Below are 13,941 nucleotides of genomic sequence, written 5' to 3' on the forward strand. Positions count from 1 at the left end.
ACAGTGGTGTTACATCCTTAAGCTTTGTTTTGGCATCTCACCTGATACATCAAAACATCTTATTGAAAAAAACTAGAAAGATACAGTAGGCGGACAGTGAATAATTCGCAAGCCTCAAAACACAGAAGAGAAAAAATCAACAAACGCTTGCGTGAGTGATTCAGACCCTCTGGGCATCAGTTTTGTCCATCTCTTCTTTCTTATCAGTGATCTTGAAGAAGCTATACCGATTTATCACCAAGTCACAACAGCAGATGATGCAAGAATTGGGGGTGTGGGGAACAACGGAGGCTAAAGTCACCTACAAAGTGACTCGGAGCTCTTGGTAAACAGGGTGCACCTGAAAAGCTGCTAAGAAATTGTTCTATGTTTATATACATACTTTATTTATATCTTAGATATATGTTTTATATGTGTTTATATCTGTGTATCTCAATACGGCCAAACACAATACCCTAATTGTGGACTAAAAACTACAGGCCATCCTCACATCATAAGCACTTTTACTCTGCAATAAAATACCCAGAAACACACACGGGGTTTAGCCATGACAAGTAGTTTTTTGAGTCTTTGGTGTGCCACGTTTGAAAGGCCTCGAGGTTTGACAAAGCTGCTCATTGAGGGGCTCCATCTCCTTGAAGTCAGGACTGCTGGGAGCTCACCTGTGCGCTCATAACTGATGAGTATACGTATCTAGATAGATACAGATATACACACATATATATCTATACAGAGAGGGGGAGAGAGAGAGAAATATAAAGAGAGGGAGAAAGATTCCTGGGGAGCTGCACTAGCCATGGGACAGGGCCTTGTGCCTAAAAATGAAATCAAGCGGATTTAAGGTTGGAAATAAGGCACTTTTTAAACAAAAAAGAACTATCAATTCAGCAGAGTGCAGCACCGGCCGGCCCCTCGCCCGGGGCCTTGCACAAACGGTTCTCCACAGCACCGGCAAACGGTCGCTAACGGCCAGCAACGGCCGCCGGGGCTCGCGCGCGTCGGCCCCGCCCCTACCGCCCGCGGCCCCTTCCGGCGCCCCCCCCCGCTCGGCGCTGCCACATCCTCCGCTGACATCAGCCCGCGCCGCCATATTGGAGGAGAAGCCGCCTCCGCCAGCTCGGCCGTCGCAGGGGGGGACGCTGGCCCCCGCCGCCTCCGCCTCCCCCGCTGCGGTCGAGCCCCGCTCCCCATGACTCCCTCCGGCCGGACGCTTGCCCGGTGCCGATAGGGCGGAGGCGGCTGCCGTTCCCTTCTCCTTGCCTCCTCCCGAGCTGTTGCCAAGCCCCTCTCCCCGCGGCGGGCCTCTGCCCTCCCGCCGCCTCCAGCCATGACTTCCCTGACCCAGCGCAGCTCCGGCCTGGTGCAGCGCCGGACCGAGGCCTCTCGCAGCGCCGCCGCCGACAAGGAGCGGGGAGCGGGGGGAGGCCCGGAGGATGAAAACCGCCGGGACGAGTCCGGCGACGACGAGAAGGGCGACTCCAAGGAAACGCGGCTGACCCTCATGGAGGAGGTGCTGCTGCTGGGCCTCAAGGACCGTGAGGTGCGGCCCGAGCCGGGCAGGGGGAGGTTAAGGGGGCATGGTGGTGCTGGGGGGTGTCTGAGGGGACAGCGGTTATTCGGGGGCTTATGGAACGGGGAGCATTAAGTGTCGGTAGGGTGCAGGTGGGATGGGGACAAGGGCGCTGCTGGGTGAGTGTTTCTGCGGGCTGGGGGCAGAGGCGTTGCTGGCGACGGTGGAGTTGCCGGGGGTAGGGGCACATGCTGGAACAGGCTCGGCTCTTTGGAGGACGTAGGGAAAGTGCTTGGATTTTGGGGAGGGGGAGCCTGGCAGAGTGTTTGGATCGGTCGTTGGGTGTGGGGGTCACAGAGGGGCTGTCATATTTGTGGCATCTCAAGGAAGGTGGTGTACGGCTTGGAACAAGACAGGGACTTGGAGATGAGGGCCACGGCATCTGGTCAGCGTTGATGGTTGATTTGGAGGCCTGGGTAGATCTGTGATGTTTATACTCCTTCTTCTACAACTTACCCATGGCTTTAATGTGGAAGACTTGTCTACTCCAGTGTATTTTGTCAGATACAACTCTATGGTACTTAATGGGGTTCTCAGGTGCTTTAGGATGCTTAGCACTTTCTACTAAGACTTTCCAGACTAATGCATGTGAAAAAGGTTTTAAAATCAGGGGAGATACATATGACAGAAATGGGCCTTCAGTAAGGAGAAGTCTGTGAAAATGAGGAAGTAGCATTATTGTATAGTTCTGTGTTTTTACTGAATTTATAGCTTAATTGTTTGTCAGGATATAGTGAATAACAGTCATTGAGGAAGGTGTACTTCTGCCAGTGTGTCAGATTTTTGTTTCATTTGAAAGAGATAATCAATATAAAAAGCATGCACGCTGCAGAAAGTCAGTTCTTTTAGGGACACAGTTTAGTTTGATGTGATGTGTGGTGAAGGATGGTATGCCTTTATTTTAGGTAAGAGTTACAATATGAATTTAGTTAAGCAACCTCCTTTTTTTTTTTTTTTTAGTGGTAAATGAATTAATGAAGCCAGGTTATTGATTTGGGTGGAAGTCTTTTAAAACCGTGTGTGTTCGTGAGCACAGAATAATAGGGGAGGGATGTTCTCTGACAGTGAGTTGCATCTAAAATAAATTCGCTGGTTGATAATGAATAGATTGAAGAGTAGTTTTCCTGGTTAACACTTGTTTTTTAATGTGTGTGGGTATATCTGTATATATGCCTGCTACAATAACGTATTTTATTTATCTTTCCAATTGTGTTATTTTAGGCCATATTCTTGTAATCCCGTTTTTTCAGGTGGACCTTGCCATGGCATCCTGATAAACTCAGTAGTTATTCACAGTGATGTGCTTCCACCTGTTGAATTGAAGACTTGTGCATATGTGCATTTCTCTTTCTACAACCTGAACAGTTTTGAGAAAGTAAGTTAGGTGTGACAAGACGGATACCTGGCAGGATTGCCTAGGAGGTGTCGCCTTGAGGAAGGTGGGATAAACTGGGTGATCTTTCAGCTCTTTTTTTTTTTTTCCACAATCGTGTGCTAAATCTGCTGAATTTGTGGGCCTCAGGCTATAAAGATTTCAAGGGAGGGAGCATTCTGTCTGCCTAAAAAGAATATATAGTCCAAGTCTTCCTAGTAATCAAAAGTTAATAGTTAACATTGGGCATGAAAATCCAGCTTTGCACTGGTGTGCATCAAAATTATAAATTGTTTAACTTTGCGAGGTGCAGTAGTGACACACACTGCAGATGATCTAATATTCCTTTGTATGGAAAAAGGAACTGAATGATTACAGTGGCACGAATATTCGTAACTCCCTTGCGATTTTGCAGTTGAGATGTCAGACAAAAAGAATTATAATGTCATCTCTAGGGTAGGGGGCTTATGTGCAGAAGCTGTAGCGTACGCCATTTCTGAGCTTTCTTAGACATGAATCACTAGGGTTTGTATTTTTGTTTTGAGTCTGCATGTAGCCCTCTTTCTTACACTATGTAAACCACTTTGTCTTCACTTTTTTTTCATTTTAAAACTGGGACTAAAACTATAGATGTATTTTCAAAGATTAATTTTTTTTGGTTCTCTATTGTTCTAGGAATAAGTGAGCAAAACTTATGTATGCATCTGGAAATGTTTTTTACAATATTTTTACTTCCAATAAAATCGATTTCCCATGATGTTTGTGTGAGACTTTCTCATGAAAGCAAGCAGAGAAAAGCAATATAGAGTCCGTAAAGTATAGCTGTGAAACTACACAAAGCCTAAGGGAAAGGCAAAGACAGGTGTGTGAGCTACAAGGTCAATTGAAAGCCAGTAAATTTAATGTTGGTAACATCCTTCCTGTTTATTCCAACAGGATAAAATAATGTAATGTTGAGTTTCAAATAAGTAAAAAATATTAAAAAAGGAGTCTGGATTGGTCAAAGAACATGTTTCCCTGAAAATAGCTTTTCACTCAGAAAAGTCATCAATAAATTAGCTTTCAGGTTTTTGGTTAATGTTTTTTCTAAAGTTAAACACCGTTGAATATGGCTTAACACCATGTAAATAGTGTGCAAAATACCTTGCATGTATGGAGCTACCATTTATAATTAAGTGCAGGTGGCTGAGCCTTTACTCTTAGGAGAGAGTTTTTTGGGAAGATCCAGGCAGTGATGGATTGATGAGTGCAGTGTTTCTAGGAGATTGTTGGCTATTTAGGTGAATCCTACTTTCAGGACAGGGCAGTGATTGTAACAACCACAGCAAAATTTTTGAGTTGTTGCCTGGTTGTCGCTGCAGTATGGGTTCAGTGATGGGAATGTCTGGCTACCTTAAAACAAACACAGCATGCCTCAATCCCATTATTAATGCTCGAACACAATTAACTGCATTTGCACATGCTTCCTGGACAGGGCCTTTTTTTTTTTTCTTTTTTTGTCATGTTTGGCCCAATTAGATTGTACATGCTGCATGTGTACTGGTTGCCACCACTCTTTCCCACCAATGGTTCCTATTCCATTGTATCTTCTGTGTATACATAATATTCCAAGGTCAAGACAGGTTATAAGCTATATGTGTTGAAATATGTGCTTGCTTAACGTGACAGATATGGTGTCCTTGGAGGAGCAGGTAATATAGTGGTTCAAAATATATTACTATAATTCTTCAGGGGGGATCACAAGAACACCTGTACTTATTTGGAAACCCTTCAGAAACATAGCTGGGAAATGGAGGTGTGTTCATCCATTTAGCGTAGAGCACTAGCCTGTTGCTATAGGAATAAAAAATACTCACTGAAATAAAATACTTTGCTGTATTAGGTTAAAAATAGTATTGCAGTTAGATAGGTCAAAGCCACAGCAGAAAGGAGGTTATTCTGTAGAACTACTGAAGCATCTGAGGTCATCGTTCCCAAAAGAAGGGAGTGATAAATATTAAAAGTTAGCTTATTTAAAAACAACAGCTAAGAGATGAGTACAGGCCAGTTTTTTCATTACAGCTTTTCCAGACATCTCGTAACTCAGTCCCATAGAAAACTGAGAGTTTGCTATGTGGCTGTGCTCTACAACTGTTGCACTTAAGTATTTTGTACATGTAGAGTGTTCTTTTGTCTTTTCTTTTTTTTCTTTTCCTTTTTGGAGTTCTCCCTCAGTACATGTTGGGATTCTATTCAAATACAGCAATGCACACAGCTGCTCCTGTCCTCTATACAATGTGCCACAACTAAACAAACTCAAAACAGCTATAGAGACATGGCAACTGCTAAGATAAAAATTTTATTTGATCTGTAACTAATTCCTAATTTGCTGAAAGAAATCTCATGTAAATATACCGAAATAAGTGTCATGTACTGCATTCTACTGTAATAGTAAATATTTCTGGTTTTATTTACCCTTTCTGTGATGAAGACTAAAATGTCATTTGTGAGAATGAAGTAATGTTAAATCACTTTGTTAGGTACAGAAATTATCTTAGATCTTTGCTACTCGTGTTTGGCCTTCAGAAAGTTCATTTATTGCCGAAGATTTAGTATTGCAGCACAGCTTTTTGTCCACATAGTTCACGTGAAAGTCTCCAGCTTATGATATTTTTCGTTGTATTGAAATGAGTTATGGGGGAGCTAGTTTGCTTGCTTCAGATGTGCTGGTTTGTGTTGTCTGTATCTTTTTAGTATTTTTTTTTGTTTGTTTTAACTCATTAAAAAAGTTTCAGCAATAGCCAGTATGTCAACTTGAAAGCTCCTGAGTTTTGCTGGAAAATTTCTGAGACAAAGGAGTGAAACATGAAGAGGCGTGCGTCTACTGGGAATTCACATTTCAGTTGAAGAGTGATGTATGAATGTGTTGAAACCTTGACAAAGACGTGCTTTTTCTCAAAGTGTTCAGGGCCTAATAACAACAAAGTGTGTAATGTCTATGATGAAAAATTCTTCCTTCATAGTTGCCTACCTTTTTTGTCCTTTTTCTATTTCATGTCCATACAGAAATTGCAGGCTAGGAGAAGATAGGTGCGGGACGAGGAGTACCCAAATTCTGTGTGCTACAAGATGCAGTAAAGTGCCTCTTTACTGTGCTCCTGAGTAAATCCTGCTTTTGGGCTCTTTGGAGGACACGCTGGTTTGAAAGCAGCATTTTGGATACTAGTTGACTTTGTGTGGCAGTGGTGTTTATATTTCATGATTCTGCATGCAGCTAGTTATCCCTGCTCTTATAGCATGGCTATAGGCTGTAATTTGTATTATTTATTCATGAACAGCTTCGAGTGTAGTGTAGTCCCTTCTTTCATGTCAAGCTGTCTAGTGTAGGAGAAAGACAAAAACATTGTCAAAGCCTTTCTAGTGAGGTTTGTCAGTTTTTTGAAGTGCTCTTAAAGAACTAAAGCAGTTTTTATTAAAAAATTTGCATGAAATATATATAAGAAAGTATTGCTGCTAATTGCTAGAAGGGAAGTAATCATAGAACTGAAAACTAACATTTTGTATTGAAGAAAAAGTAGTATTATTTCAGGTTTTCTTTGATCCTAAAGTAGTTCAAGTACTGCATCATTTATCTCAATTAGGTAAGCTATATGTAATAGGCCTTCTTTGCAAGGCTAAATTGACCAGGCTGAGTGGTGCCGACAGTATATTCAAGAATTACGTTCTTACTCAGAGAGCAATTAATTACTGCAACACATGCTCACTTCTGTGTTGCATTGCTCAGGGAAAGGGAAGGTAGTCTGGAGTAAATGTATGGCTTGCTTTCCTCCGCATAGACAGTATTCTCAGTCTGTTTTCTCATAACCTCTACTAAAGAAAGAAAAAAATAATAGCTTAGCATGTGTCAGTTTAAACTGGGTTTTCCCTGATAATTTATTTCCTTTCAGAAATACTTACCAAACTTTACTGAAGAATGATTTCACATACAGTTTTCAGACTTAAAAATTACAAAGTTAGTATAAAATAGTGCACAACTGTTCTCTTCCTCTAAGTGCACTGTATGTAAACCTGGATGAGTATGAGCACACAGGTGTGTGGTACTATGCCTATGCTGTTAATCTGGGTGCAAATCAGTACTACGCATGTCAAGTCTTTCCCACCTCCTCCAGTATATTTTACACGAAACTACTGCGTTGCAACCCCTGTTTTTATTTCTTTTCCCTGTTTGTGATGGACTATTAAGATAATGAAATGTATGCCTTCTAAGATAGATCTTTGTAATTGGAGAAATATTGCATTCATAGCTCTCATTATTTGTGGATGTTAGATGTTACAGGATTTATTCATCACACCAGGAAATTAGTGTGTTGGGCTTTTTGCGTATCTTTCTGCCACTGATACTCTTTTAAGCACTTATAAGCTGCTTATTGCTATACACTTCCTAGTCATCTGTCTTTATGGTCTTACTTGATAGCATTATGGTTCTATTACTTAGAGTCCTTAGCTGCCAGGTGAGGTGTCTTTTGTATGTGGGCTGTACCGTGAGGTTTCTATTTAGCCCGTCATTCTTGTACAACACAGCACATTGCACTTCCATTTTTTGACTTCAGTAGACACTTGATTTTACTTTGGCACCTCTGCATTCCACAGTTTCTACCAATGTAAGCATTCCTTACATATTACGTTGCCATTTCAGTATGTCTTCTGCATTGCACAGTGGAGAAGGCAGGTATAACGTTTATTGGCTAGATTGAGATAAATGCCAGATGGATGTTTGATCTATACTAATCACTTAGGAAGCTCTAATTGCAACTGCTTTGCTTGTGCTGGATATTTAAATGGGACTTCTGCTTCAACAGGATCTGCAGTGTGTGGCTGAGACTTTCAGTTTACAGTTAGTATGTACAGTATAGTACAATTTCCAGTTAGTAAATGGAAGAAGTTGTGCCTTCTAATGTGAGAACAGTCCAATGAGTGGAATTCTGAAAATGTTGACATGGCATTATTATGAGATATTCTGTTTCTTGAAAATTGTTTCACTTAGAGGTGCAAAAAAGTGAGAGAACAAACTGAAAGGAAACTAGGGTAGGTTTAGACAAAGAGGAGAGGAATTCCTATCCCTTATGCATAGTTGTTTTTTTTTTTTTTTTTTATTAAACACCCAAAACATGACTTTGGAAATCCATCCACATTAATGACCTAATGCAAATCCCTCAAAATGAAATGTTGTACAGCTCCACAATATGAAATAACGCAGTGCTTTACATAGTGTTTTAAACTGTGGACACTGCAGAGGGAAAGGTAGAAGGGAGGGATAGCTCTTATATTTGGGGGCAGATACAGTATAAGCCTGGAGGAGGGAATTGTAGTTTTAATGGTTGCCTAGCTAGTCAATGTTAATGAAACTTCCACCTGTTATTTAGTCAGCCAATGTTAGACCTCTTTGTCTGTATTAAAAGGTTTTTCTTACTGTTTTTAAGAGAAGTGTTTGGGACCTGTCTGGGATAGAGTTAATTTTCTTCATAGAAACCAATATGGTGCATTGTTTTTGATTTTTGACCAAATCAGTGTTGATAACACAGAACAGTGTTGATAACACACCCATGTTTATCTGTTGCTGAACAGTGTTTGCCCAGGGTCAAGGCCTCCCCTGTTTCTTGCTCTGCCCACCTCCCAGTGACTAGGTTGGGGTGCTCGAGAGGCTGGGAGCGGGGACAGCCAGGACAGCTGACCCTACTGATGGGGGGCTGTACCATGCTGTGTAGTGTCGCAGTCAGCAATGAAAAGGGAGGGGAGGGTGTGGGTGAGTGGGTATGTGGTCATTGCTCAAGGACTGGCTGGGCAGCAGTCTGCTTGTGGGAGGTGATGTCCGAGTGTTTTGCGTCACTCAGTTTTGGTTTTTTCAGTTTTGCTCTTCCTGTTCTCTCTCCCCATCCTGGTGAGCTGAGGTGGAGGCGGGGCGGTTGGGGGAGTGGTTATGTGGGATTTAGGTGCCAGCCAGGGTCAACCCACCACTAGGAAACACTAAATGTGTTTGTGTTGTAAGCTTCTGGTTGTTACATCTAGGCAGGATACAAGCTGTTTTTCTGATCTTTGCTATATTTGCTTACTGCCGTGGGAAGACTTGTTTTTTTAGTGAAATATCTGATGTGGAGGATTTAACCAACAGTTCTAGTTAAACATTTCTTTCAAATAAATGTCAGATTTTATGCTCGGTGGCAATAGCTGGTAGTGTAGAAATTAATTTGCAGGTTATGGAACAAATTAGTTACATCTTTACTTTGCACAAACTATTGAGAATAGAGATTGGACCCTGATGGAAGGTGGCTTTACAAGGGCCGTGCAAATATTTGAAGTCATTATCTGCATGTGTATACACTTAATCACGCTGAAAGTTAGGCTTCTACGTTTGTCTTTTCATTCCTAAATGAACAGTCAGATTGTTAAATGTTGATTTGTTCAGGGGTCCCTTAAGGGTTCAGCAGTGTGCATGTGTTAGTTGTCTCCTCTTCGTCAAAGTTACATTTTTTTAATTACTTTCATTTTAGTGAAGAGATGTGTCTATGTAATGTATGCATGTGTAAGTGGTCAATAGCATTTGGCATTAGTGCTTTCAGTAGTCAACAGCAGTTGCTATGTCTTGTTTATTCCTAAATGCGGTGGCAGGTTAATCAAATACCTGACAAGTTTTTTGTCAATGACACAGTGCTTTGTAGAATATGTACGCTGCTTTCCTGAAGTATTTCTAGTGTTGGCTGTCAGAACACTTCAGAGATATTCCTCGCTAACTTATCTTCTATTTATAACTAGGCTACAATTTATGTTCCAGTAAAATGGCTAATGATTTCATTTGCATCAAAAGAGGAAATCAAGAGGGACCGCAGTCAGACATCAGAGTCCTCACATTGTAGTATTCCAGTAATAAACAGTTCTGTGCTCTGGCTTGTGTTTCTTTCTTAAACAGATACTAATTTTCAAAAGTTCTGTAGGTCAGGATGTATCATGAGATGTTCCTGCAACCTTCTGGGTTGAGAAGGTGACGGCTAACTTGAAAAGTAAGGTTTGCAGCAAAGAGCTTGCTAGGTATAGGTTGGCATAGACCCTTAATCTAGTGTGAAGAGGATGAAGAGGAATCCAGTTCATTTTAATTGCAAATGACTTGCAGTTGGGAGAAAATCCAGAGTATTCCTTTAGCAGGTGTCTTACTTGAATATTTTGAATATTCACAAGTTCCGGGCATGTTGGTTTTACCTTTTAATTATTGTTTTTGAAGGATGACTGGTAAAAGGAATGAATATCTCCTAAAATTATTTTATCTTCAGGAATGCATTTTTTTTCCAATTACATAGATAGATAAAACTGTATTTATTTTTTTAACTGAGTCTGAAATTCCTTTGTACGTGTTTAAGAGCTACCTGAAAAATTAATCTCTCAGTTTTGGTTATTACATATATTATATGTCTATATAGTATGTACAAAGTAGCCTTCTCTGAATGCATTCCTGTCAGGTGAAGCTGGGTAATGTCTTTAACCACATATGTTTTAAAACAGTTTGTCTAGAGAAGCAGTGACAAAATCCAGCAGACAGTAGATGTGAAAACAATTCTAAAAGAAAAATAGAGGTTTTGTCTTTTTATAATTTTCTAGATAATTATAAATTTTATTGAATCTTATTGCTGTCAAAACCAAAAGTCAGTTTTGCGTTTCAGGGTTGTTTGTTGTCTTAGAACCTAAACACGACAAAAGAATTTTGAATGTGTTCTCAGTTTACTGTCATTCTTCTGTTCCAGAATTGTGGAGACTTTTGTTCTCTCCTGTCTTACAGGCCCGTAGAAGAGGGAAGAGATTGAAACTATTATTGAAGAGTTATTTAAGCAAGACCCTAACCCTGAACAATATATTTTCAGCTGAGTACCAGTAGCCTGGATAAAACCACACGTAGTTCCTGGCCAGAGGAAATTGATATGGGTATTGCCAGTGAATGCTGCCACAGAAGCTGAATTTGGTTTTGTGTTTTAATGTCTGGCGTTATGTAGTACTGCAGTGTCATGGAGTATTAGATTTTCTTAGAGGTAATAATAAATCGACAGCTATTAGATTAAATAAATTAATATATGTGTATTGAATAGATATTAGAAAATAACAGAGAATCTCTAGGTCATTAAAGCATGTTCATAATTTGACCACATCAGCTTTTCTTGTTTGAGACTTACTCAGTCAGCTGCAGCTTCTTTGCTGTGATTACACTCATCTTCAGGTAGATTAGATTACAATAACCTGCATTGGAAAGAAAAGAACAGATCTTTTTGATCCGCTGAAGGTGAAAATGGATCAGTTAATGTAATGAGTTACCTGTGGTGAGAGCAGCTTATTTTTGCCTTGAGGGCTGAAATAATTTTTGACATTCCAAGCTGTCTTCGATGAATGTTTCAATGAAGCTTTTCCTTTTTCTCCTCTCCCATCATTGTTTTCTATTGTTTGAGTTTCCTCCAGCTTCTTACAGGTATGTTTAGTTATGCTGGTAAAAAGACTTTTAATTGGCTCTCGCCTGAGTTTAGGATCCTTTATATGTTTATAGCCTGTCTAAGGTTACTTGAAAAGCTGAATCCAAGATTTATAAAAATTCGTATAAGGACCTGGTTGAGAAGGAACAAATCCTGGCTGGCTGGCTGCATGAGGGGATCTAAGGGCTTCTAATTAATAGAATAAATATACAATTAGTTCTCCTAGTATTGACCAGCATTTCTATTTGTCATTGAGAACTTGGAAAAGTTTGTGTGTTTTTCTAATTTTGTGTTAACTTTTACAAGACCTGTTTGCTTATTTTTACGTTGAGAAGGTTCTTGCAACAGTATGCTGGAAAAAACCCACTTAGATAAACTATTTTAAAGCTTACCCTATTTCTAATGTAAGGTATATTATATACCTTATTTTCTAATATTTCCTGCTCTGCAAAAGGATGTGGTTGAAGTTTTTAGGTTTGACTGAAAAAGGCAGTTATCAGATATGTTGGACAAATACTTTTATGCTCAGTATTAAATTCAGCATATGTAGCATCAGTCTTGCTGACTTCCACCTGCTTCAAGAGATTCAGAAGTTGTATTAGGAACTTCGTTATTCTGTAAGGAATAACTAAGTAAAATACTAACTTTATGGATTCTTTAGATATAAAAAAGTCTTAAAACATATAACAGTAACTCAGTTATCTCAGTTCTTGATTTTGATCTTCTTATGATTTCTGCTTATAGTTACATAATCACAAAGAAGAGATGTACTTACCTGCAACAACAGCAAGCAATTTTTCTTTCTAATCAGCAATTTTACTTGCAGGTAAAAGGACAGGAACCACAGAATTGTGTAAAGGTGTCAGAATCTGGCGTTCACTTATTCTTCTTTGTCCTCTACTGCTGATGTCTCCTGATATCTCCATTTAATTGTATGACTTTACATAAGTATCCAAGAGGATGTAGTGTTTCTGTTGTAGAAGAATACTGATGATAAATGCATTTGGAATTCATAAAATGAAGCTTTTGGGTCACCAGAAAGGATTGAAATTCTATACTAAAACATAATTTATAATAAACCAGGTACTTTCATTATTACTGAACACATACTGCTTATATTTTTGTTTGGATTTGGGAACAGCTTTAAGGAGATGTCTTGTAGGTGTTCTTCAGGTGATTCCAACTGCTTTCAAAAGTAGTATTAGTAACTGTAGAGAGACTAAGTAAAAGAAACAGTGTATTGATGCTTCTCTTCTTTTGGTGGTATATGATAGCCCTGTGCTTTTCAGTGTGCTGGTTCTCTTCATTAAAATCAAAATACTTAAAAACAGTGTTTGTCATCCACAGTCATAGCTGTGAAGCACATTAAAGTTGTAAAGTTGCTTGCAATAGATTCCTATGTTGGAGATGGAATGAAAGGGGAAGGGAACAGCCATCCTTGACATGAAAACTATGGCAAATCAGAATTCCTCTTAACTTCTAACCTGCTGCAGTGCACCTGGACAGTATATGCTGTTGCTTCTTTTCCCTCTGCCCTCCCCAGCTGTCTTTCTGTAGATTCCAAAATTACTACTTCAGAGAGCAGCTCCTTGACTAAAAAAGTGACAGTTCTGTTGCAGCTGTGATCAAGTCCATTATGAAATACAACTCGCCATAGCCCATATTTTGAGATAAATTGTCTCTGCCTGTCTTTTGCAGTAGGATTCATGTGGGTGACAGAAGATGATTTTGGATTACTACGTTCTGTCTGTGCTTTGTGCTGGTTAATAGTAGGCTAGTAGGCACGTCTGAAAACTTGCTATTGCTTTAGAGAATCGGAAAGGGATGCTATTGCCATCCTGTCAGATTTAAATAATCTTACTTCGAATTCATGATGATCAGGGTTCAAATCAGGAAGCTGAAGGTAGTGGTGAGTATAGTGCATGATACCGTAAGCCTTTTATATTTTCTGAGCAGATTGTGCTCATGAATGGCTTCAGTATAGGTAGCCCAATAATGTATGGGGTGTTTTTATTTGGGGTTTTGGTTTGTTTTTTTTTTAAGCTCATTATCCCAACAACTAAGTGAATAGTTCTAGCTGTAATTCTTCAGGTTGCTGTGTTCCTTCCCTTTCCCATGCTGTCTCTGAAATTTGTTCAGCTCCGTGAATTGGATGAGGAGACTGACCATTAGCTTTCAGACAGACTACTTTCTCATCTAGCTGACTACACAAGTGCTACTGTGGTCTCAAGAGAGAACAGTAATGTCCTTCGATGGGGTGAAAAAACAGATACTTTTGTCTTCAACAGCAGTTAAGGCTTTGTTGGACTGCATTCTTGGGTTTAGCCCTCAAATGGCTAAAAATGAAGGCATGGGGGAGGACATACCTTCTCAAGTTACATTGTTTTGTGAAAGGTTGAAATGAGATGCTGTGACATTGATTTGAAAGGCCAGTAAAACTAGAACGACTCTCTCAAAGGAAAAATAATTGAAGTGGTGTGCAGAAAATAGGGGTTTGAAAGAGATGCTTATGCTGG

General features: G+C 39.9%; 2 protein-coding genes across 2 annotated transcripts in view; one reads left to right on the forward strand and one right to left on the reverse strand.

The window, feature by feature from the left end:
• Positions 1 to 13,941, reverse strand: part of TARS1 (threonyl-tRNA synthetase 1) — a 533,465-nt gene that overhangs the window by 454,772 nt on the left and 64,752 nt on the right. The window lies entirely within an intron of this gene.
• The window catches only part of GOLPH3 (golgi phosphoprotein 3), a 40,893-nt gene continuing 28,017 nt past the window's right edge, over positions 1,066 to 13,941 (forward strand). Inside the window, exon 1 of the mRNA XM_063320310.1 lies at positions 1,066 to 1,540. Coding sequence (XP_063176380.1) covers positions 1,328 to 1,540 — 213 coding nt within the window. The 5' untranslated portion in view covers positions 1,066 to 1,327. The remainder of the gene's footprint in view (positions 1,541 to 13,941) is intronic.

This window comes from Chroicocephalus ridibundus, chromosome Z (assembly GCF_963924245.1).
Source record: "Chroicocephalus ridibundus chromosome Z, bChrRid1.1, whole genome shotgun sequence".
Taxonomy (NCBI): Eukaryota; Metazoa; Chordata; class Aves; order Charadriiformes; family Laridae; genus Chroicocephalus; species Chroicocephalus ridibundus.